General features: G+C 44.5%; 1 protein-coding gene across 1 annotated transcript in view; it reads left to right on the top strand.

The window, feature by feature from the left end:
* Positions 1–8,843: 8,843 nt before the first annotated feature.
* The window catches only part of BSG (basigin (Ok blood group)), a 43,374-nt gene continuing 30,143 nt past the window's right edge, over positions 8,844–22,074 (top strand). The window contains exon 1 of the mRNA XM_075825457.1: positions 8,844–9,027. Within this exon, the coding sequence (XP_075681572.1) occupies positions 8,958–9,027 (70 nt within the window). The 5' untranslated portion in view covers positions 8,844–8,957. The remainder of the gene's footprint in view (positions 9,028–22,074) is intronic.

Consider the following 22,074-nt stretch of genomic DNA (forward strand, 5'->3'; position numbering starts at 1 on the left):
TGTTAGTCATTAACCCCTTCAGGACCTGGTCATTTTCTGGATTTTAGTTTTCATTTTTTCCTCCCCACCTTTAAAAAGCTATAACTTGCTTTATTCTTCTGTCATTATAGCCGTATGAGGGCTTGTTTTTTTGTGGGACGAGTCGTAGTTTTAACGGTACCATGTAATGTAGTGGGAAACTGGGGAATTTTTTTTTTTTTTTGTGGGATTGAATAGGAAAAAAAAACAATTACTGAATCTTTTGAGGGTTTCATTTTTACAGCGTTCACTGAGCTGTAAAAACTGCGTTAACTTTATTCTACCGCTCAATACGATTACGGCGATCCCAAACTTATATAGTTTTGTTTTTTTTTTAAATGTTTTACTACTTTTAAAAGGAAGAAACAAAATTTTTTTTTACTGAAAAATGTTATAAAACATTAAATAATGCTATAGTGTAATAGTTCATCATTTTACAGACGCAGCCATATCAATTTTGTAGGATTTCTTTATTTTTTTACGTTCCTTCAGAGGAAAAATGGGAAAAGGGTTTTTTGTTTTTTTTAAACTTTCAATTAATTAAATTTTTTTTTTTTTTTTTACAATACTAAAAACTTTAAAACAATTTTACACACTTTAGTAGTCCCTCTAGGGGACTCGAACCAGCGATCGTTAGATTAGAGTTACATTAGACTAATGTATTGCAGTGTATTGTCATTTTTACAGGTTCCTGTTAGGGTATGTTCACACGGCGGGGGTCCGTAACGGCTGAAATTACGGGGATGTTTCAGCCTGAAAACATCCCCGTTATTTCAGCCGTACCGGCATGTGCAGGCGCTTGAACGCCGCGTCAATTACGGCCGTAATTAGCGCTGCTATTCATTGGAGTCAATGAGTAACGGCACTAATTACGGCCGAAGAAGTGACAGGTCACTTCTTTGACGCGGGCGTCTATTTACGCGCCGTCTTTTGACAGCGGCGCGTTAATATACGCCTCGTGTGAACAGACAAACGTCTGCCCATTGCTTTCAATGGGCAGATGTTTGTCAGCGCTATTGAGGCGCTATTTTCAGACGTAATTCGGGGCAAAAACGCCCGAATTACGTCCGTAAATAGGCCGTGTGAACATACCCTTAAGCTGTGCCAGAAACACGGCTTAAGAGGAGATGAAGAAAGGCAGCCCTGGGGGCCTTCATTAGGCCCCTGGGCTGCCATGACAACCATTGGTGCCCCCCGATTGCTTTGTGGGGGGGCCGATGAGCTGTGAGAGGGGTTTGTAACGTCTTAGATGCTGTGATTTGTGCTTGATTGCAGCATCTAAGGGGTTAGACAGCCAGGAACAGCGTGATCGCTGTTCCTGGCTGTTATTCCCAGGTGTGAGCTGTAAAACAGCGGACACCCGCTGCAGACGGAGCGGGCTCAGTGGGTGAGCCTGCTCCGAACATTACCTCCCCCACCACGATGCAATAGTAAGTCGTGACGTGGGAAGAGGTTAATGACCTAGCAAGATTTGCAAACCCTGTCTATTCCTATTACACCTAAAGCCCGTTTTACACAAGCGTAGAGACCTATGATGATAGTTCGAGTCATCTGACCCGCTATAATTTCTGCGCCCATATTACACTTGTGTAAAATCAGCCTTAGGCCACTTTCACCCAGTGCAGATTTGGTTGGTATTTTGAATCCGAATTTTTAGCCCAAACCCAGGGGTAAAACACAGAAAAAGTTTGTAACGATTAAGGCTGGATTCACACGGGACGGAAATGCTGCGGAATTTCCGCAATGCTTTAGGTGCATGTTTTGCTGTGGATTTCACCCCTTCTACATTGAAAAGACTGAAATCCACAGTAAATATCCAGAACAGACTTGGGGCCTGTTCACATCAGCGTTGGCTTTCCGTTCCGGGGTTCTGTCGGAGGTTTCCGTCAGGTGAACCCCGCAACGGAAAGTCAAACTGAAACCACAGCTTCTGTTTCAGTCACCTTTCATATCAATGGTGACGGAAACATTGCTAATGGTTTCCGTTCATCACCATTCCGGCAGGTTTCCGTTTTAACGATGGAATCAATAGCTGAGTCGAATGCGCTATTGATTCCGTCGGAAAAACGGAAACCTGCCGGAATGGTGGCGAATGGAAACAATTAGTAAAGTTTCTGTCACCATTGATATCAAACGGAAGCTGTGGTTTGTTTGACTTTCCGTTCCGATGGAACCCTGGAACGGAAAGCCAACGCTGATGTGAACAGGCCCTAAGCCTGTTGCGGTTTTGAAAAAAACACAGCATACTCTGATTTCCGTCTGGAAAATGTTCAGCAGTATGTAGATGTATTTTTATGCTGCTGAATTAATAAACGCCTCGTAAAAATACGCGTTGTAAAAAAGTAGACACTACACAAATATGCTGTGAAAATACTGCTCTTGTTTTCAATGCACTCCTGGTTTTTGCCTAAAAATACAGTTGCAATAAGCTGCACTATGTGGAAGTGGCCTTAGGCTAAATTTGGGGTTTACTTTCATTAAGACGGTTTCGTGTGTGTGTGTGTGCACGCACGCACGCACGCACGCACGTGCGCGCGCACACACACACACACACACACACACACACACACACACACACACACACACACACACACACACACACACACCCCGTTCAAAAGTTTGGGGTCACCCAGACAATTTTGTGTTGGGAAAAAAGTGTTATGGACAGATGAATCGAAGTTTGAGGTGTTTGGACCACACAGAAGAACATTTGTGAGACGCAGAACAACTGAAAAGATGCTGGAAGAGTGCCTGACGCCATCTGTCAAGCATGGTGGAGGTAATGTGATGGTCTGGGGTTGCTTTGGTGCTGGTAAAGTAGGAGATTTGTACAAGGTAAAAGAGATTTTGAATAAGGAAGGCTATCACTCCATTTTGCAACGCCATGCCATACCCTGTGAATAGCGCTTGATTGGAGCCAATTTCATCAAATTATGCAAGAACTATTTAGGGAAGAAGCCGGCAGCTGGTATTCTATCTGTAATGGAGTGGCCGGCGCAGTCACCAGATCTCAACCCCATAGAGCTGTTGCGGGAGCAGCTTGACCGTATGGTACGCAAGAAGTGCCCATTAAGCCAATCCAACTTGTGGGAGGGGCTTCTGGAAGCATGGGGTGAAATTTCTCCCGATTACCTCAGCAAATTAACAGCTAGAATGCCAAAGGTCTGCAATGCTGTAATTGCTGCAAATGGAGCATTCCAAGACCAAAGCAAAGCTTGAAGGAGAAAATTATTATTTCAAATAAAAATCATTATTTCTAACCTTGTCAATGTTCTGACTATATTTTCTAGTCATTTTGCAACTCATTTGATAAATATAAGTGTGAGTTTTCATGGAAAACACAAAATTGTCTGGGTGACCCCAAACTTTTGAACGGTAGTGTATATTAAGTAGATTGTGTAATGATAACACATTACTTTTTTCAATTATATTTTATATTCACATATAATGTATCACGGCTAAGGGGTATGTGGACCCACAAGGCCGCTCCGCCGTAGCGGACTAGCAGCTGGCCAAACAATAGGCGTGAAGACACTTGGCACAGATTACAAACTCAACTCCAACACTATACTTCGTACGGGAACAAACACAATTACGGGATACAGGCTACGGGAACAGGATGCAACTAAGTGACCATTTGCTAAACGAACATGGGCAGACACAACAACCCTCAGGCACAGGAAGGGCAGGACAGATTAAAATAGGACAGGGAAGGATATAGTGGTGCACGCGCTGGCTCTTTAAGAGGTCAACAGGGCACGCGTGCGCACCTTATGGGAGCGGGCAGCAGGCAGGAGCAGTACATGCCGGCCTCCCCGGGGAGGGGAACGCCGAAAAAGAGGTAAGAGATGCCGGTGACCCCCAAGGGAAGCCGGAAAGCGGCAATCGACGGCCGCCAGCGTTACAGTACCCCCCCCCCCCCCTTTACGCCCCTCTTCTTAGGACCAGGGCGTAGAAGGAACATCTTGATGAGCGCATGGGGCATCAATGTTCTCTTCAGGTTCCAACGATATCTCCTCAGGACCAAACCCCTTCCAGTCTACCAGGTGGAAGACTTTTCCTCCTACCCTCTTGTAGTCCAGAATCTCCTTAAAGAGGCTCTGTCACCAGATTTTGCAACCCCTATCTGCTATTGCAGCAGATCGGCGCTGCAATGTAGATTACAGTAACGTTTTTATTTTTAAAACACGAGCATTTTTGGCCAAGTAATGACCATTTTTGTATTTAAGCAAATGAGGTTTGCAAAAGTACAACTGGGCGTGTTGAAAAGTAAAAGTCCAACTGGGCGTGTATTATGTGCGTACATCGGGGCGTTTTTACTTCTTTTACTAGCTGGGCGCTCTGATGAGAAGTATCATCCACTTCTCTTCACAACGCCCAGCTTCTGGCAGTGCACGGACACAGCGTGTTCTCGAGAGATCACGCTGTGACGTCACTCACTTCCTGCCCCAGGTCCTGCATCGTGTCGGTCACATCGGCACCAGAGGCTACAGATGATTCTGCACCAGCATCAGCGTTTGCAGGTAAGTAGCTACATCAACTTACCTGCAAACGCCGATGCTGCTGCAGAATCAACTGTAGCCTCTGGTGCCGATGTGTCCTCGCTCGTCTGACACGATGCAGGACCTGGGGCAGGAAGTGAGTGATGTCACAGCGTGATCTCTCGAGAACACGCTGTGTCTGCACTGCCAGAAGCTGGGCGTTGTGAAGAGAAGTGGATGATACTTCTCGTCAGAACGCCCAGCTAGTAAAAGAAGTAAAAACGCCCCGATGTACGCACATAATACACGCCCAGTTGTACTTTTACTTTTCAACACGCCCAGTTGTACTTTTGCAAGCCTCATTTGCATAAATACAAAAATGGTCATAACTTGGCCAAAAATGCTCGTTTTTTTAAAATAAAAACGTTACTGTAATCTACATTGCAGCGCCGATCTGCTGCAATACCAGATAGGGGTTGCAAAATCTGGTGACAGAGCCTCTTTAACTTAAGATTTAAATAGGACAGGGTGCACAGGGATAGGCTAGGGAGGGATATAGTAGTGAGCAAGCTGGCCCTTTAAGAGGTCATCAGGGCGCGCGCACACCTTACGGTTGCAAGCAGCGGGCAGGAGCAGTACACGCCGGCATTCCCGGGGAGGAGGGGAACGTCGATACGGAGGTAAGAGATGCTGGCGGCTGCCAAGGGACGGTTACCTGGACCAGATATTAAAAATTAGTTGACAATACTGCCAATTTGATCTAAGTTTATTTAGTGGATGAGAAATATGTCTAATAGCGAAATCTAGATATAATATATTTTATTTATATGATAAGTTAAAGCGATTTGAAGAGATAATGTACAGTTAACTATCTATATTGTGAACCTATGGTACCACCATGCTTCGGTTATATAGATAGCCACACTGATTGTACAATTGTGTGTATGACTTTCTATGAATATTAAATAATATAGACACTGGCTTTTGTTGGGTTGTATACTCTATTATTGTACCTCCACTTTCACTGAAAAATGATTATAGTCCAGGAGTGTGAACAATAATCGTTTTTCTAAATAACATATTACCGTTTCTGCTTCTGACAGACACATGAACGGTCTATAGTCTCCAGCCCTAGGGAAGTCATTGGGTAGAGCATCAGAAACGCTCTGCCCGAAGACTTTGGTTCTGGGGAAGCTTCGTAATTCACTGTCTATATATCAGGAGCCTCCCCAGGGCCATTTTCACCCGGGCCGAGGGAAGCTACCCGATATACACCGCGTTCCAAATTATTATGCAAATGTTATTTTTCGCTGATTTTCCTAAATAGTCGATGCAAATGACAGTCAGCCATCAACCGTTGGAGTATAATGCAAATTTTATTGAACAAATCTCCCAATGATAACAGATTTTTTTTTAGAAGTAAAAAACTCAAAATGCACTGTTTCAAATTATTATGCACAACAGAGATCAAAACATTTTAAAGGTTGTAAAGAGAACTAAAATGGTAATTTGTTGAATTTGCAGCATCAGGAGGTCATATTTACAGAAATCAAAAGCTCTTTCAATCAAAAAAAACTTAACAGGCCAAGTCACATGTTAGCATAGGACCCCTTCTTTGATATCACCTTCACAATTCTTGCATCCATTGAATTTGTGAGTATTTGGACAGTTTCTGCTTGAATATCTTTGCAGGATGTCAGAATAGCCTCCCAGAGCTTCTGTTTTGATGTGAACTACCTCCCACCCTCATAGATATTTTGCTTGAGGATGCTCCAAAGGTTCTCAATAGGGTTGAGGTCAGGGGAACATGGGGGCCACACCATGAGTTTCTCTCCTTTTATGCCCATAGCAGCCAATGACACAGAGGTATTCTTTGCAGCATGAGATGGTGCATTGTCATGTATGAAGATAATTTTGCTACGGAAGGCACGGTTCTTCTTTTTGTACCACGGAAGAAAGTGGTCAGTCATAAACTCTACGTACTTTGCAGAGGTCATTTTCACACCGTCAGGGACCCTAAAGGGGCCTACCAGCTCTCTCCCCATGATTCCAGCCGAAAACATGACTCCGCCACCTCCTTGCTGATGTCGCAGCCTTGTTGGGACATGGTGGCCATTCACCAACCATCCACTACTCCATCCATCTGGACCATCCAGGGTTGCACGGCACTCATCAGTAAACAACACGTTTTGAAAATTAGTCTTCATGTATTTCGGAGCCCACTGCAACCGTTTCTGCTTTTGAGCATTGTTTAGGGGTGGTCGAATAATAGCTTTATGCACACTTGCAAACCTCTGGAGGATCCTACACCTTGAGGTTCGCGGGACTCCAGAGGCAGCAGCGGCTTCAAATACCTGTTTGCTGCTTTGCAATGGCATTTTAGCAGCTGCTCTCCTAATCCTATTAATTTGTCTGGCAGAAACCTTCCTCATTATGCCTTTATCTGAACGAACCCGTCTGTGCTCTGAATCAGCCACAAATATTTTTACAGTACGATGATCAAGCTTAAGTTTTCTTGGAATATCCAATGTTTTCATACCTCGTCCAAGGTATTGCACTATTTCACGCTTTTCGGCAGCAGAGAGATCCTTTTTCTTTCCCATATTGCTTGAAACCTGTGGCCTGATTAATAATGTGGAACGTCCTTCTTAAAGCCCCATGCACACGACCGTAAAAAACTTCCGTTTTTGCGGACCGCAATTGCGGTCCGCAAAAACGGACCCATTCACTTTCATTGAAAGCGGACACCTTTCCATAGCGCTACGGAAGGGTGTCCGTGCCGTGGAAATGTTCCGGGAATTATGGAACATGTCCGTTCTTGTGCATTTTGCGGGCCGTGCTCCCATACTTTGTATGGGAGCACGGCCCGAAAATGCGGCTGTCAGTCGGCGGCCGGCCGTGCCCAGTCGGCGGCCAGCCATGCCCGCAATCGCGGGCTGTGATTGCGGGCACGGTCGTGTGCATGGGGCCTTAGTATTTTTCCTTTGATTGGGCACACCTGGCAAACGAATTATCACAGGTGTCTGAGATTGATTACAATGATCCAAAGAGCCCTAAGACACAATACCATCCATGCGTTTAATTGTATACTAGCCCGATGGAGCCAAAAGGACACTCTTTTGGTTTCTGTTGGGGTAATGGAGCCCTATAGACACGTTTACGTGCAAGTTGGGAGCCTTAGGCTGGATTCACACAGTGTTTTTCCGCGTTTTTGTGTTATTCATGGCGTTTTTTGCTGCGTTTTGTTAGTGCGGCCAGAAGTTACATTAGTCTATAGTAAAATATGCACTACACACAACTGTGTTTTGATTTTTTCCCAAACGCAGCATGCTCTGAGTAAGGCGTTTTTTTTTTCCATAGGCTTCTCTATAGGACTTCAGAATGCCAGAAAAAAAGCATGTACAAAATGACACTAAATACAAAATGCCACCAAAAACGTCTTCAAAAGTGCATGTTATATTTTAATAAAGGTGGTGTTTAGAAGCATTTATTTATGCAGCTCAAATTGCCAGAAAATTTGTGTGAAGCAAACCTTACAGACGTATACGCAAAATGGAGGGCATAAGGCTTTGTTCACGTGTCAGGGGTTCCATCTGAGCTTTCCATCACGGGAACCCATGAACAGAACCCTGACTGAAACAAATGGAAACCATGGGTTTCCGTTTGCATCACCATTGATTTTAAGTGCAAATGCTTTCCGTTTGTCTCTGTCGTGCAAGGGTTCCATAGTTTGGACAGAAGCAATACCATAGTCGACCCTTGCACAACGGAGACAAACGGAAACCATTTGCACTGGATCCTCCCCCATTGAAGTCAATGGTGATGCATACGGAAACCTATGGTTTCCGTTTTTTTTTTCAGTCAGGGTTCCGTTCATGGGTTCCCCTGAACGTAGCCTAAACATGACATAAACTAGGCCTTAAAGATAAAGCAGGACACTTCTTTTCTTATTACAATGGGAGTTTTATTTTAGAAGTGGGGATCTTTTGGATGCTATTGTTATTTACTGTGACTGCAGGTGACCAGTACTGCATTTACTAGTCCGGCATACCGGACCACATGTTAACAGCATCACCCCACCCCCACTACAACCAGTGCCCAAAGGTCTTTTAAGAGTCTAGCAAAGCCTTTATTACCATCACTAGTTTACAGACGCATAGAGCAGCATTGAACACAGCCATGGCACGTAAAGACTGAGATAAAGAAAAAAACGAATAGTTACAACCCAGCAATACGTAGTATAGTAGACTAGGGCCCGCATCTCTAGAGGCCATGTGGCCGCCGTGTCTCGTGGTGACTGAGGACGGGAGAAGCTTAGTAAAGACCGGAAGTGCGTAGCGTGAGTCCCCGCCCACTGACATAAGGAAACAGGTGACCCCCTTCTCATCTCCATTGGCTGCCATTTCGGTGAGGAGAGAGGACGCCGGTGACCTGTGTGTGGCCGGTGTAGACTGCAACATGAAGGGGTTCGGGCTCTTAGCCGCCGCTGTGCTGCTTGTACTGAGCGGGAAAGGAGCCGAGTGCTCAGGTAAACGTCGTGACTCAGAAGGGTACAGAGGTTGATCCAGGTCATCGGTGGCATAAACACCCTCTCGGCGTAGAGGCCAGTTACACGATGCGGTGTTTAGCGATCACTGAGGGGCTCACCTTTACCAGCCGTTACTAGTGTAGTGTGAACGGGTGGTTAGAGAGGCTGCGGCAGCTCGTTGTGTAGAGTCCCCGTTGTTTATATTCCATAGAGCCGCGCATGAGACCTTCATCTAATGTAACCGACTATCATCTGTGTGCTAAGCGTCCCTTACCCCTTTAACGACCCAGCCATTTTTATGTTTTACTCTTTCACTCCCCGCCTTCAAAGAGCCATAATGTTTTGATTTTTCCGTCAATGGAGTGGTAAGAAGGCTTTTTATTTTGTTTGAGGGACGATCTGTAGCTTTGATTGGCACCATATAATGTACTGGTAGACGGGGGATTGGGGAAAAAAAACTAAATTCCGCCATTGTTTTTTGGGTTTTGATTTTACGGCTTCCGCTGTGTGGTAAATACGACAACTGAACTTTATTCTGCGTCTCAATACGATTACAGTGATACCAAATTTTTATATATATATATTTCTGTTTTGCCACAGTCTCCAAGCCATAACTTTTTTTTTTTTTTTTAGGGATCTAGATGGTGCGGAGTTATTGCAAACCTCTTGGGAACTTGCAGATCTTTTCATCATACAGTGATTGAGCTTTATTTAGAAGAAATGGCGAGTCAATGGGTCTGATTGAAATCACTTGACCGTTTAGGAAAGTCTATTAACCTATTAATGGCGTTTGACCATTTTGAAACCATATGGAGGTTCACTTTATGGCAGCTACGACTACGGCTCTTACCGTTTTATAGAGCCCTTTTAGCAGAATAAATATACAGTAGTGCAGTTGTGGGGCACCCAATTCTTACACTGTCGTCATCCTGCCAAAGGATTTGCAGTTTACTTCAGTCTGTAATGTCTATGGAGCAGCAGGCACATTCCTTACTTTCAAATACCTATTCTGGTAACAGAAGTATATGAGGGAATTGCTAGAATTGTGATTCCCTTACATACCTGCACAGGTTCCCGTCCTCTTCAGATCCAAAACGCAATAGAACTAGCACGGCGCTGAATGGTAACCATGTCATTCCTCACTGAGGGAACTGCTTGAAAAGTGGATGGAACTAAAGTCATGGGAGTTTCTTCTGCTTGTTGTCTATAAACAGAAGTCTTTCTGACCAGAACAATCTTGGCGGTTGCTTTGTGTAAGTAGACCTTTAGTAGTGGTCTTCATTGGTTGACTTTCTATAAGTATTATTTTGGTAATGGCTAGTTTTATGGTGGTCGTCTTGCACTGTACCCATTGCTAATCCTTTGTATTCTGCTGTACGTGTAAGGTAGAAGAAATGTTCATACTTTAGTGAAACAATCCTGTATCTGGACATGTGATGTACTGGATTATATCTCTGGGCCTCTGCCGTTCAGTACAGTCAATCTAATTACGTGTGGAATTCTCTTGTTCTCATGAAATGAAGTTTGGAGTGCAGTAAGCCTGTTGGCCTGTTAATAATCCTCTGTAAAACGTTTGGCCGCCCTGGGACATGGCATGTGATTCCAGCTTGAAATCTCTTCAATAGCCTGCGTTCTTCAGCAGCAGCCTTACTTCGCTGTTTATTAGCCCAAACCTTAAGCTGCCAATTTGTGATGTTCTACTAGGGTCTTCACAAAGGCGTGTCACCACTGTTGAGAACAAAAAAAACTGCATTTATTCATGTGGGGGTGTTTTTCCGAAACTTTTCTAGATGTTCCTCAGTTGTACGGGAGCATCTAAAAAAAAAATAATTACATTGCAAACCACATGCATACCCCCCCCCCCCCATTGAAGTGTGTGTAATAGGGGAGGGGGGTTAAAACGCATGAGTAGTGAATGGGTATAACCACAGCAGCCACAATTAACCTAATTCTGGTTGTTTGAATTCCCACTCATACTTAGGCCTCATTTACACGAGCGTAATATACGCGCGTGCTTTTCACGCGTGTCGTACGCACCTATATTACTCTATGGGGCAGTACAGACGATGCGTGAATTTTGTGCAGCGCGAGTGCGTTGCGTAAAACTCACGACATGTTCTATAATCGTGCGTTTTTCGCGCATCACGCACCCATTGAAGTCAATGGGTGCGTGAAAACCACGAAGGTTGCACGGAAGCACTTCCGTGCGAACTGCGTGATTCGCGCAAGAGCTGTCAAACTCTGAATGTAAACAGAAAAGCACCACGTGCTTTTCTGTTTACAAACATCCAAAAGGAGTGTCTTAGAGATGAGCGAACCGAACTTCACCGGGTTCGGCTGAACTCGTTTTGACCGAACCCGGCAAAAAATGTTGCGCTACGCGATGTCAGGAGACAGTCACTGTACAGGGTGCTGAAATGGTTAAACTGGTTCAGCACCCTGGACAGTGACTTCCGATCCCAATATACGTGAACGTGTAAAAAAAAATAAATAAAATTCTGACTTACCGATAAAACTCCCGGCTTCTTCCTCCAGTCTGACCTCTCGGGATGACAATTCAGTCCAAGTGACAGCTGCAGCTAATCACAGGCCAAGCACAGGCTGCAGCGGTCACATGGACTGCCGCGTCATCCAGGGAGGTGGGGCCAGATGTCGAGAGGCGCGTCACCAAGGACACGGCCGGGAAGTTCTCGGTAAGTACGAACCTTTTTTTCTTTAAAGAGGCTCTGTCACCAGATTTTGCAACCCCTATCTGCTATTGCAGCAGATCGGCGCTGCAATGTAGATTACAGTAACGTTTTTATTTTTAAAAAACGAGCATTTTTGGCCAAGTTATGACCATTTTCGTATTTATGCAAATGAGGCTTGCAAAAGTACAACTGGGCGTGTTGAAAAGTAAAAGTACAACTGGGCGTGTATTATGTGCGTACATCGGGGCGTGTTTACTACTTTTACTAGCTGGGCGTTGTGTATAGAAGTATCATCCACTTCTCTTCACAACGCCCAGCTTCTGGCAGTGCAGACACAGCCGTGTTCTCCAGAGATCACGCTGTGTCGTCACTCACAGGTCCTGCATCGTGTCGGCACCAGAGGCTACAGATTATTCTGCAGCAGCATTGGCGTTTGCAGGTAAGTCGATGTAGCTACTTACCTGCAAATGCTGATGCTGCTGCAGAATCAACTGTAGCCTCTGGTGCCGATGTGGCCGACACGATGCAGGACCTGTGAGTGACGTCACAGATCTGCACTGCCAGAAGCTGGGCGTTGTGAAGAGAAGTGGATGATACTTCTCATCAGAACGCCCAGCTAGTAAAAGTAGTAAACACGCCCCGATGTACGCACATAATACACGCCCAGTTGTACTTTTACTTTTCAACACGCCCAGTTGTACTTTTGCAAGCCTCATTTGCATAAATACAAAAATGGTCATAACTTGGCCAAAAATGCTCGTTTTTTAAAAATAAAAACGTTACTGTAATCTACATTGCAGCGCCGATCTGCTGCAATAGCAGATAGGGGCTGCAAAATCTGGTGACAGAGCCTCTTTAAACAGGTTACTCCATATGGTGATCGGAATTCACTGTCGAGGGTGCTGAAAGAGTTACTGCCGATCAGTTAACTCTTTCAGCACCCTGGACAGTGACTGTCGTTGACTAGCCTCATCTCTATGATGGCGGCTGCGCGAAAATCACGCAGCCGCGCATCATACACTGATGACACACGGAGCTGTCAAGTGCCTTTTGCGCACGCAAAACGCTGCGTTTTTTCCGCACGCAAAACGCACACGCTCGTGTAAATGAGGCCTTAAAGGGGTTATTGGAGAATAATACTGAAACAAACATATATGTATGTGTCTGGTCACTACATGATGCCACTATAGCTCAGAAGTAATAACTTTTCATTTTCACTGTTGCCCATCTCTGTGCCCTACTGTTTTTGATTCTATGGGTGGGATTATCATGTAATAGACTACAGTTCCCATGATTCCTCTCTCCTCTTATAGACGCCTATATTTACAGCTACCTGCATGCCCCTCTATTACAAGGTGTAAGGTAGTGCTATCTTCACACACAACACAGGCTATGATTCTGACACTACACTATCTGCTGCCCAGTATGTGAAAGACCACAGGGGGAGATTGGGGAGCAAAGTAGATAAGAGTAATGTGAGGTTTAGGGCCTGTTCATATCACCGTTGCCCTTCCGTTGAGGCTTTCCGTCGGGTTAACCCCTCAACGAAAAGGCAAACGGAAACCTAAGCTTCTGTTTCCCTCACCGTTGATATCAATGGTGACAGAAACCTAGCTAATGGTTTCTGTCTGTCACTGCGCTATTGGTTCCGTCAAGAACAACGGAACCCTGTTACAAAGGTGACAGACGTAAACCATTTGCTAGGTTTCTATCACCGCTGAGTTCAATGCTGAGGGAAACAGAAGATGTTTCCGTTTTGCCTTTCCGCTGAGGGGTTAACCCGACGGAAACCTCAGACTGAACCCCCTCTGAAGAACTAAGGCTGTGTTCACATCAGTCGATTTCTGCTGAGAGGCAACATAACAATTTTTTCATAATGGGTAACCTCACACAAGCAAGAGATAAGAACCGGGTTCATGGTCATGTGACTTCAGGAGAGACTGGCTTAGGCCTTGTTCACACAGCGCTCAAAAAAACTGATGTGTAAATGGGTCAAATCCGCTAGTGTTTTTGTAAAGCACTTTTTGATTATGGGCGTTTCGTGTGTGCTTTCTGCATGTTCTCTTAGTGTCATTTGGACTCCCGTTGACTATGCGTAAACATGGCCTTAGGGACCTCTCGCCTACAGAGACAGTACATTGGTAAGTGATAGATCTTCCTGTATCTAAACCATCTGAACATTTATTTTTAAAAACTAGATACCCCCTGCATCTTCCCACTACAATAAGATGCCAAAAGCAGGCAACGCTCCACTTGGGCCTAAGGCAATATTGACAGTTATGCCTCATGCACTCAACCGTTGTGCCACTCCGGCCGTCTTCGACGGCATCTGAGTGGCACCCGATAGTCTTCACTGACCCATACGCTTTAGTGTGTGAATCGGGTCCATCAAAAATGGTCCGTCTCCGATCCAAGGGAAGATAGAACATGTCCTATCTTTCCTCTGAGCACTGATTTCCCCTGACTCTGACGGCACACACGGTCGTGTGCATGGGGCATTAGACTTGCTGTAGAAGTGCCATGTGTATAGAACATGCCAAGTGTGCTTAAAACTGAATCAACCATGTAAATGATCCGGTTCATCAATTTGCTATAAGTGGATGCCAAGACCCATGTGAGGTGGCTCCTTCTACCCTGTCAGGTTTCTCTACTATCAATGGCTGCCTGAGTTTCAGCTTTTTAGTTTTTTACAACCGCAGGTAAAATTGGAAGCCATTATTTTCATATGTGGCTACAGCCAGATTGATCATCAGTATTCTTTGTTAGAGTTTATAAAGTTAGTTTTATTGGGTACTGACTGTACCAGTTGTAATGAAGTTGCCATTTTTTTGTGCCATGTGAGGAGAACTTGCCCATGAAATCAGTACTTATGGACTGGCTGCAGTGTTTCTTGGTTTCATTCAAAGATTTACTTTTAGTTTCTTCAGTCATGTAGCAGACATTCTAGAAGTGTAATAAAGGTAGACACTAGCCGTGTTTTATGGTGCCTACATGTAACAAGAGTAGAATAAGACTGTACTATATTTGTATTTTCTTAACGTTCACTCAAAGTTCTTAAGGACTTTCTTTACGTCTTCCAAGATTAGTATTAGGTACTATAGTCATACAGTTTAGCCATCATATTAGAAGCTGCATGTACAGCAACCCACATATATTTGTTAGAATTGGGTTTTTTTGGTCAGTGAATTCATTCCCTATAGTAGCCGACCTCCTGATAGTGAAAACCATTGATAATCCAGCTGTATGTGGGATACGATGAATACAGTCTTCAGCCACAACTTGTTTGTTATTACACACCAAGGGTCTCGGGTTCCTGTCTAGTCTAACTTCTAAGTACTCAATGTACTTATACGTAGACACTATGGGGACTTCAGTTAAATAATGTCACATAAGGTCTGGTGGAGTAATAACTGGATGCTATTGATGCCAGTGGAAATGAGCTTAAAGGTCATTACAGCTTTAATACATGATACACGATGAACGGTCTGTCAAGTCTTGCTGACTTTGTTGTTAATCAGTAAAATGTTGTTTTTCAGTCATCTCAATTATAAGGCCAGGTTCCCACGTAGCGTAAATGCTATGCAAGTTCCGCATCATTTTACAGTAGCAGCAAAGTGGATGAGATTTTGTAAATCTCATGGCCACGCTCCACAAAAAATATGCAGCGAAAACGTTATTGAATTTAAATCCACAGCATGTCAATTTATGCTGCGTTTCCATCGCTTTTCTGTTGTGTTCCCCATTGAATTCAATGGTTGATGCAAAACCTGCACTGGCAAATAGCCAATCGTTGCAACTTTTGCGGCTGAATCGCAGCGCTTCCAGCGCAGAAGTCTCAACTCAGAGGAGGGAAGAAAAAAAAACTCCCTGCTTTCTTCCTCCAGTCTGGCCTCCTGGGATGACGTTTCATCCCATGTGACTGCTGCAGCCAATCACGGGGGCTGCAGCATTATCATCCAGGGAGGCCGAACTGGATGTCAAAGGTGGGACTTGTCACCATGACATCGGCCTGGGTACGTATGAACAATTTGGTGCGGTTTTTTCGGACAGAATGTGCTACGGGTTCCAGGTTGGATGCATTGTCGTTTTATGTATCCAATCTGTGGAAACCCAGTCTAAGGCCCCATGCACACGAACGTAAAGACGCCCATAATTATGGGCCCATAGACTTCTATTGGCCACGGGTACCTCCCCGTATGCTTACGGGAAGGTTCCCGTGCCGTTGAAAAATATAGAACATGTCCTATTTCAGGCCGTAATTACGGCACGGGCAGCCCATAGAAGTCTCTGGGGCTCCCGGAATTACGGGTGACTACGTGTGTGCACCCGTAATTACGGGACCGTTGCTAGGCTACGTCAGTGGATAGTCACTGTCCAGGGTGCTGAAAGAGTTAAACGATCGGCAGTAACTTTCAGCACCCTGGATAGTGACTTCCGATCACAATATTGATCAACGTGTAAAAAATAAAAGTTCATACTTACCCAGAACCCCCTGCTTCTTCCTCCAGTCCGGCCTCCTGGGATGACGTTTCAGCCCATGTGACCGCTGCAGCCAATCACAGGCTGCAGCGATCACATGGACTGCCCCGTCATCCAGGGAGATCGGGCTGGATGTCGAAAGAGGGACTCGTCACCAAGACAACGGCCAGGTAAGTATGAATTTCTTTTACTTTTACTACGGAAAGGGCTGCCCTTTCTCTTTAGCATGCACTGACAGAGAGAAGGGGCTGCCGATTAGTGCAGTGTAATTTTGCAGCGAAAACGTGCCCGTAAATACGGGTGCAATACTGGTGACACCGGACCCGTATTTACGTGCACGGTTCCGTAAATACTGGTGCAATACGGGTCGAATACATGTGATCAAGGACCCGTATTTACGGGAGGAAAAAAATACGTTTGTGTGCATGAGGCCTAAGAGTGCTTGGCATGACTGGGTTAGGTTTGCACTTCCACACAAGCCATCTTTTGTAGAGGATATTATTGGTGAGGGTGTTGTCATACTCCGTAGAATACATACTCCAGGGAAACTCCTATGCATCACTGAACTGCAGTGGGTTACCTTGTTTACATAAATATGGCTCAGTGCATGGTTTTGTTTGTTCTGCCATGTTTTGTTCTGTCGGATTTCCGTTGTGGTGGTCAGCATTTTGCCGGACAAAATGGCCTCACGCCGTGCTTGTTTGCTCCAGCTGAAACAACAATCCTAAGGCCTCATGCACAAACTATTTTTGTCCTCCCGTAAATACGGGTCCTTGGTCACACGTATTCGACAAGTATTCCACCCATATTTACGGGCACGTTTTCGCTGCAAAATTGCACTGAACTAATCGGCACCCCTTCTCTCTATCAGTGCAGGATAAAGAGAAGGGACAGCCCTTTCTGCAGTAAAATAAATTCATACTTACCCAACCGTTGTCTTGGTGACGCGTCCCTCTCGACATACAGTCCTCCCTGGATGAAGCGGCAGTCCATGTGACCGCTGCACCAAGTGATTAGCCTGTGATTGGCTACAGCGGTCACATGGGATGAAACGTCATCCTGGGAGGCCGGACTGGAGGAAGAAGAGTTCTGGGTAAGTTAACTTTTAATACTATTCACTCCAGTGGTAGTTACTGCCGATCAGTTAACTCTTTCAGCACCCTGGACACTGACTATCCCCTGACGTCGCCTAGCAACGCTCCCGTAACTATGGGTGCACACACGTAGCCACTCGAAATTACGGGAGCCCCATAGACTTCTATGGGCCTGCCCGTGCCGTTATTACGACCTGAAATAGGACATGTTCTATATTTTTCAACGACACTGGCACCTTCCCGTAAGCATATGGGAAGGTACCCGTGGACAATAGAAATCTATGGGCCCGTACTTACGTGCGTTTTTACATTCGTGTGCATGAGGCCTAACTATGCTAACGAGGATTTGATGCATATGCGTACAGCTCAACATTGTGCTGATAGTAAAAGCTTTAGGCTGTGTTCACATCTGCAGATCTGGTGAAAATGCCTGAAGAAATAGTGCAGCATGCTGAGCAATATCTTCTGTTAAAATGACTGACAATCCTTACCAAAACCATTAAAGTCAATGGGTTCTGTCAGATGCCTTCAGTGTAATTCATGCAATGGTTCCGGTGCGTGTGTTTTTGTTTTTTTTTTTTTGTTTTTTTTAAACTCTTCTGTTCCCATGACAGAATAGAAGATTGGAAAACCTTCGTGCAGAAGTGAATAAAGCTTTAGCCTGTTATTGAGAGAAATGATCTGTACAAGGTCACCCACTGGCCATGAATTCAGCAATGTTAACCCCTTAAGGACACGGCCAATTTTAGCCTTGAGGACAGAGCAATTTTTTTTACATTTCCCTCTTTGCATCCCGACGCTCATAACGCTTTTATTTTTTGTACGACATAGTTGTATGAGACTTTGTTTTTTGCGGGACGAGTTGTACTTTATGTACGTACCATTTTTTTGTACAAATACATTATCGTTTAATTTCTATACATTTTAATTAGATTAAAATGCAGAAATAAAGCAGTTGCGCAGCAGTTTTAATATTTTTTTTTTTACACCATACACCGATCATCATAAATAATGTTATACATTTGTTGTACAGGTTGTTACGGTCGTGGCGATACCAAATATGTCTATTTCATGTTTTGGGACTTATATTTTTAAAAGTTTATTTATTATAAAAAATGTGTGTTTCTGTGTATTTTATTTACCATTATTTTTTTTTTACATTCATTTAACTTTTTTTGTTAATCCCATAAAGGGATTTATCATTTTGATTTTGTAACTGCAATGTACTGGCATAGATCTATATGCCAGTACATTAGCCTGTTACTGATCGTACACAGGCAGTTGTTAGGGCATACCTCAGTATGCCCTAACAGGAAATATGTTCAGACAGCCCTGGGGTCCTTCACTGGACCCTGGGCTGTCTGGCCATACGAGTTGTGGGCTTTGATCGCGTCACAGTTATTTTCTGTGACGCGATCAATGTGCAGTCCCCTCTCCTTGAACGCCGCGATCAGCTGTCATCGCGGCGTTCAAAGGGTTAACAGCGGAGAGAAGATGTTTCTCTCCTCTCCGCTGTCAGAGCGGGGCCGTGGCTGTGTATTACAGCCGTTGCCCCGCTCTCGATCGCACACACAGAGACGGCAGAGACGGCTGTCACACAGGACGAGTATGCTCGTCCTAATGCGCGAAGTGCTCGCTGCTCAGGACGAGCATACTCGTCCTGTGTCGGCAACCAGTTAAGGCAGCATGTAGTCCTTGGGTAGTGTTTTAGCTTTACAGTGTGGCAACACCTGCATGACTGTCTTGGTTTTCTGCTGTAATAACTATTGTTTGTGTGAATAATGGAACCGAAGCTGATCAGACGCTAAGGAACCGCAGAAAGAACGGGCATGTCTTATTACGGCCCTGTTCTGCGGTCCGGGCTCATTGAAAACAATGACGGCGGCCATGTGCATGTCCCACGATTTGCGGGCGGCCTGCGGCTGACAGTCCGCAGCCGGCCGACCCGAAAATCACGGCCGTGCACACGGCTACGGTCGTGTGCATGAGGCCTAAGGGTCAGAGCATTAGGTGCGGCTGCTGAAACCGTGCCCACATGGGTGATGAATGAACACGCAAATGATCCAGTAAGGCCCCATGCACACGACCGTACATTTAATCTGTAATTACAGACCCATTTGTTTCCATGGCCGACTGACACCTTCCTGTATTTGCGGGAAGGTGTCCGGGCCATAGAAAGTTTCCATGAAAAATACGACATGTCCTGTTTTTTTATTTTACGGACCGTACTCTATAATGAGAGCATGGCCCGCAAATGCGGACGACTGTCTGCAGCCGGCTGCAGCTGTAATCAGACCGGGATTATGGCTATAGCCTTGTGCTGGGGGCTTAAAACTGGTGTTCTCGGCTAAATCGTGCAGCCCTTTGCCACTGCATGTAGGTGTCGTTTTGTGCAGCAGCTTCGCTGCATGTTCTCACCCTTTAAAGGGGTTGTCCGCTACTGGACCACTGATGACCTACCGAACAGATAGGTAAGCGGTACATGATCTGTGGGGGTCCTGTGGACTGGTCATCAGTTCAGTAGTGGACAACCGCTTTAAATTAAATAGTGCTACTTCTCACATTGATTTTGTTTTTGACACCTTCCCTCCTTTGGCCACTATTGACCTTCCTGACAGAGCCTCATTCAAATCTGACATCTTTCCCTTTGTGGTAATAACTTTGGAATACCTTCACCTATCCAAGCGATTTTGAGATTGTTTTCTTGGGACACATTGGACTTTGTTACTGCCAAACTTTGCTCGATACATTCAGCATTTACTTGTGAGAAATTGCAAAAATTATAATTTTTCTAAATTTAAATGTATCTGCTTGTAAGACAGGCCGTTATACCACAGAAAATGGTTGCTAATTAACATCCCCCATATGTCTACTTTAGATTGGCATTGTTTTTTGAACATCATTTTATTTTTCTAGGACGTTACAAGGCTTAGAACTTTAGCAGCAATTTCTGACATTTTCAAGAAAATTTCAAAAGGCTATTTTTACAGGGGCAGTTCAGTTGTGAAGTGGCTTTGAGGGCTTTATTTATATATATATATATATATATTAGAAACCCACAATAAGTCACCCCATTTTAAAAACTTCACCCCTTAAATTATTCGGAACAGCATTTAGAAAGTTTCTTAACCCTTTAGACGTTTCACAGGAATTAAAGCAATATAGAGATGAAATTTTACAATTTTTTTTTTTTTTTTGCAGAAATTCAATTTTTTTTATTTATAACACAAAGTTTTACCAGAGAAATGCAACACTGTTTATTGCCTTGATTCTTCAGTTTTAGGAAATATCCCACATGTGGCCCTAGTGTGCTAATGGACTAAAGCACCAGCCTCCGAAGCAAGGGAGCACCTAGTGGATTTTGGGGCCTTCTTTTTGTTAGAATATATTTTAGGCACCATGTCAGGTTTGAAGGGCTCTTGCGGTTCCAAAACCGTGGAAATCCTCCAAGTAACCCCATTCGGGAAACTACACCCCTCCAAGGAAATTATCTGGTTATAGTGAGCATTTTGACCTCACAGGTTTATTGCAGAAATTATAAAAAGTAGGCCGTGAAAATTAAAATCGCAATTTTTTTTTTCTTATTTCCACAAGGACTGAAGGAGAAAAAGCACCGCAAAATTTGTGAAGCAATTTCTCCTGAGTAAAACAATACCCCACATTTGGTCATAAACGGCTGTTTGGAGACACGGCAGGGCTTAGAAGGGACGGAGGTGCTATTTGGCTTTTGGTGCTCAAATTTAGCAGGAATGGTTTGCGGAGGCCATGTCGCATTTATAAAGCCCCTGAGGGGACAAATCTGTGTAAACCCCCCCCCCCCCCCACAAGTGACCCCATTTTGAAAACCACCACTTGAGGTGATTATCTAGAGGTATAGTTAGCATTTTGACCACACAGGTATTTCATAGAATTAGGCAGTGAAAATAAAAAATGCTTTAGCTCAATTCTTATTTTTTTTTTCTCAACAAATAAAGGGGGAAATAAGAACCCTAACATTTGTAAAGCATTTTGTCCTGAGTATGGCAATACCCTATTTGTGGTCATAAACTGCTGTTTGGGCACATAGTAGGGCTCAGAAGGGAAGGTGCGGCATTTCGCTTTTGGAGTGCAGATTTTGCTGATTTGGTTTCTGGGTGCTATGTCCTTTGCAAAGCCCCTGTGGGAACAAAACCGTGAACCTCCAGAAGTGAGCCCATTTTGGAAACTACCCCATAGATATGCCAATATGTGGTGCCCAGCTTGTGCCACCATAACAAGACCGCTCTCTATTATGCCGTTTCCCGGTTTTAGAATCGCCCTACATGTGGCCCTAATCTTTTGCCTGGACATTCAACCAGGCTAAGGCTGGGTTCACACAGTTTTTTTGCAGGAGGAAAATCTGCCTCACCATTTCGTTTTGGAATTTTGAGGCAGTTTTTCCTCTGCCTGCACGCCGATTTTTCTCTGCGTTTTTCGCTCGCATCCATTGTGCCGCAGGCATAAAATGCGGCGAAATACGCTTTCTCTGCCTCCCATTGATGTCCGAGGGGTAAGCGCCTGAAGAATAGGGCATGTCCCTTTTTCCCGCGAGTGGGTTTTTTTTCTCGTTGGAAAAACTCCTCTGCCTCCCATTGAAATCAATGGGAGGCATTTTCGGAAGTTTTTTGGCACGTTTTCCTACGCGTTTCCGCGTCAAACTGTGAACTGGCCCTATGGAGTGAAAGCGTACCATGTGAAATTGAGGCCTAATTTGGCAATTTACAAAGTATTTGTTCACGATTGCAGAGGCTCTGATGTGAAGTAAT

This window comes from Rhinoderma darwinii, chromosome 1 (assembly GCF_050947455.1).
Source record: "Rhinoderma darwinii isolate aRhiDar2 chromosome 1, aRhiDar2.hap1, whole genome shotgun sequence".
Lineage (NCBI taxonomy): Eukaryota > Metazoa > Chordata > Amphibia > Anura > Rhinodermatidae > Rhinoderma > Rhinoderma darwinii.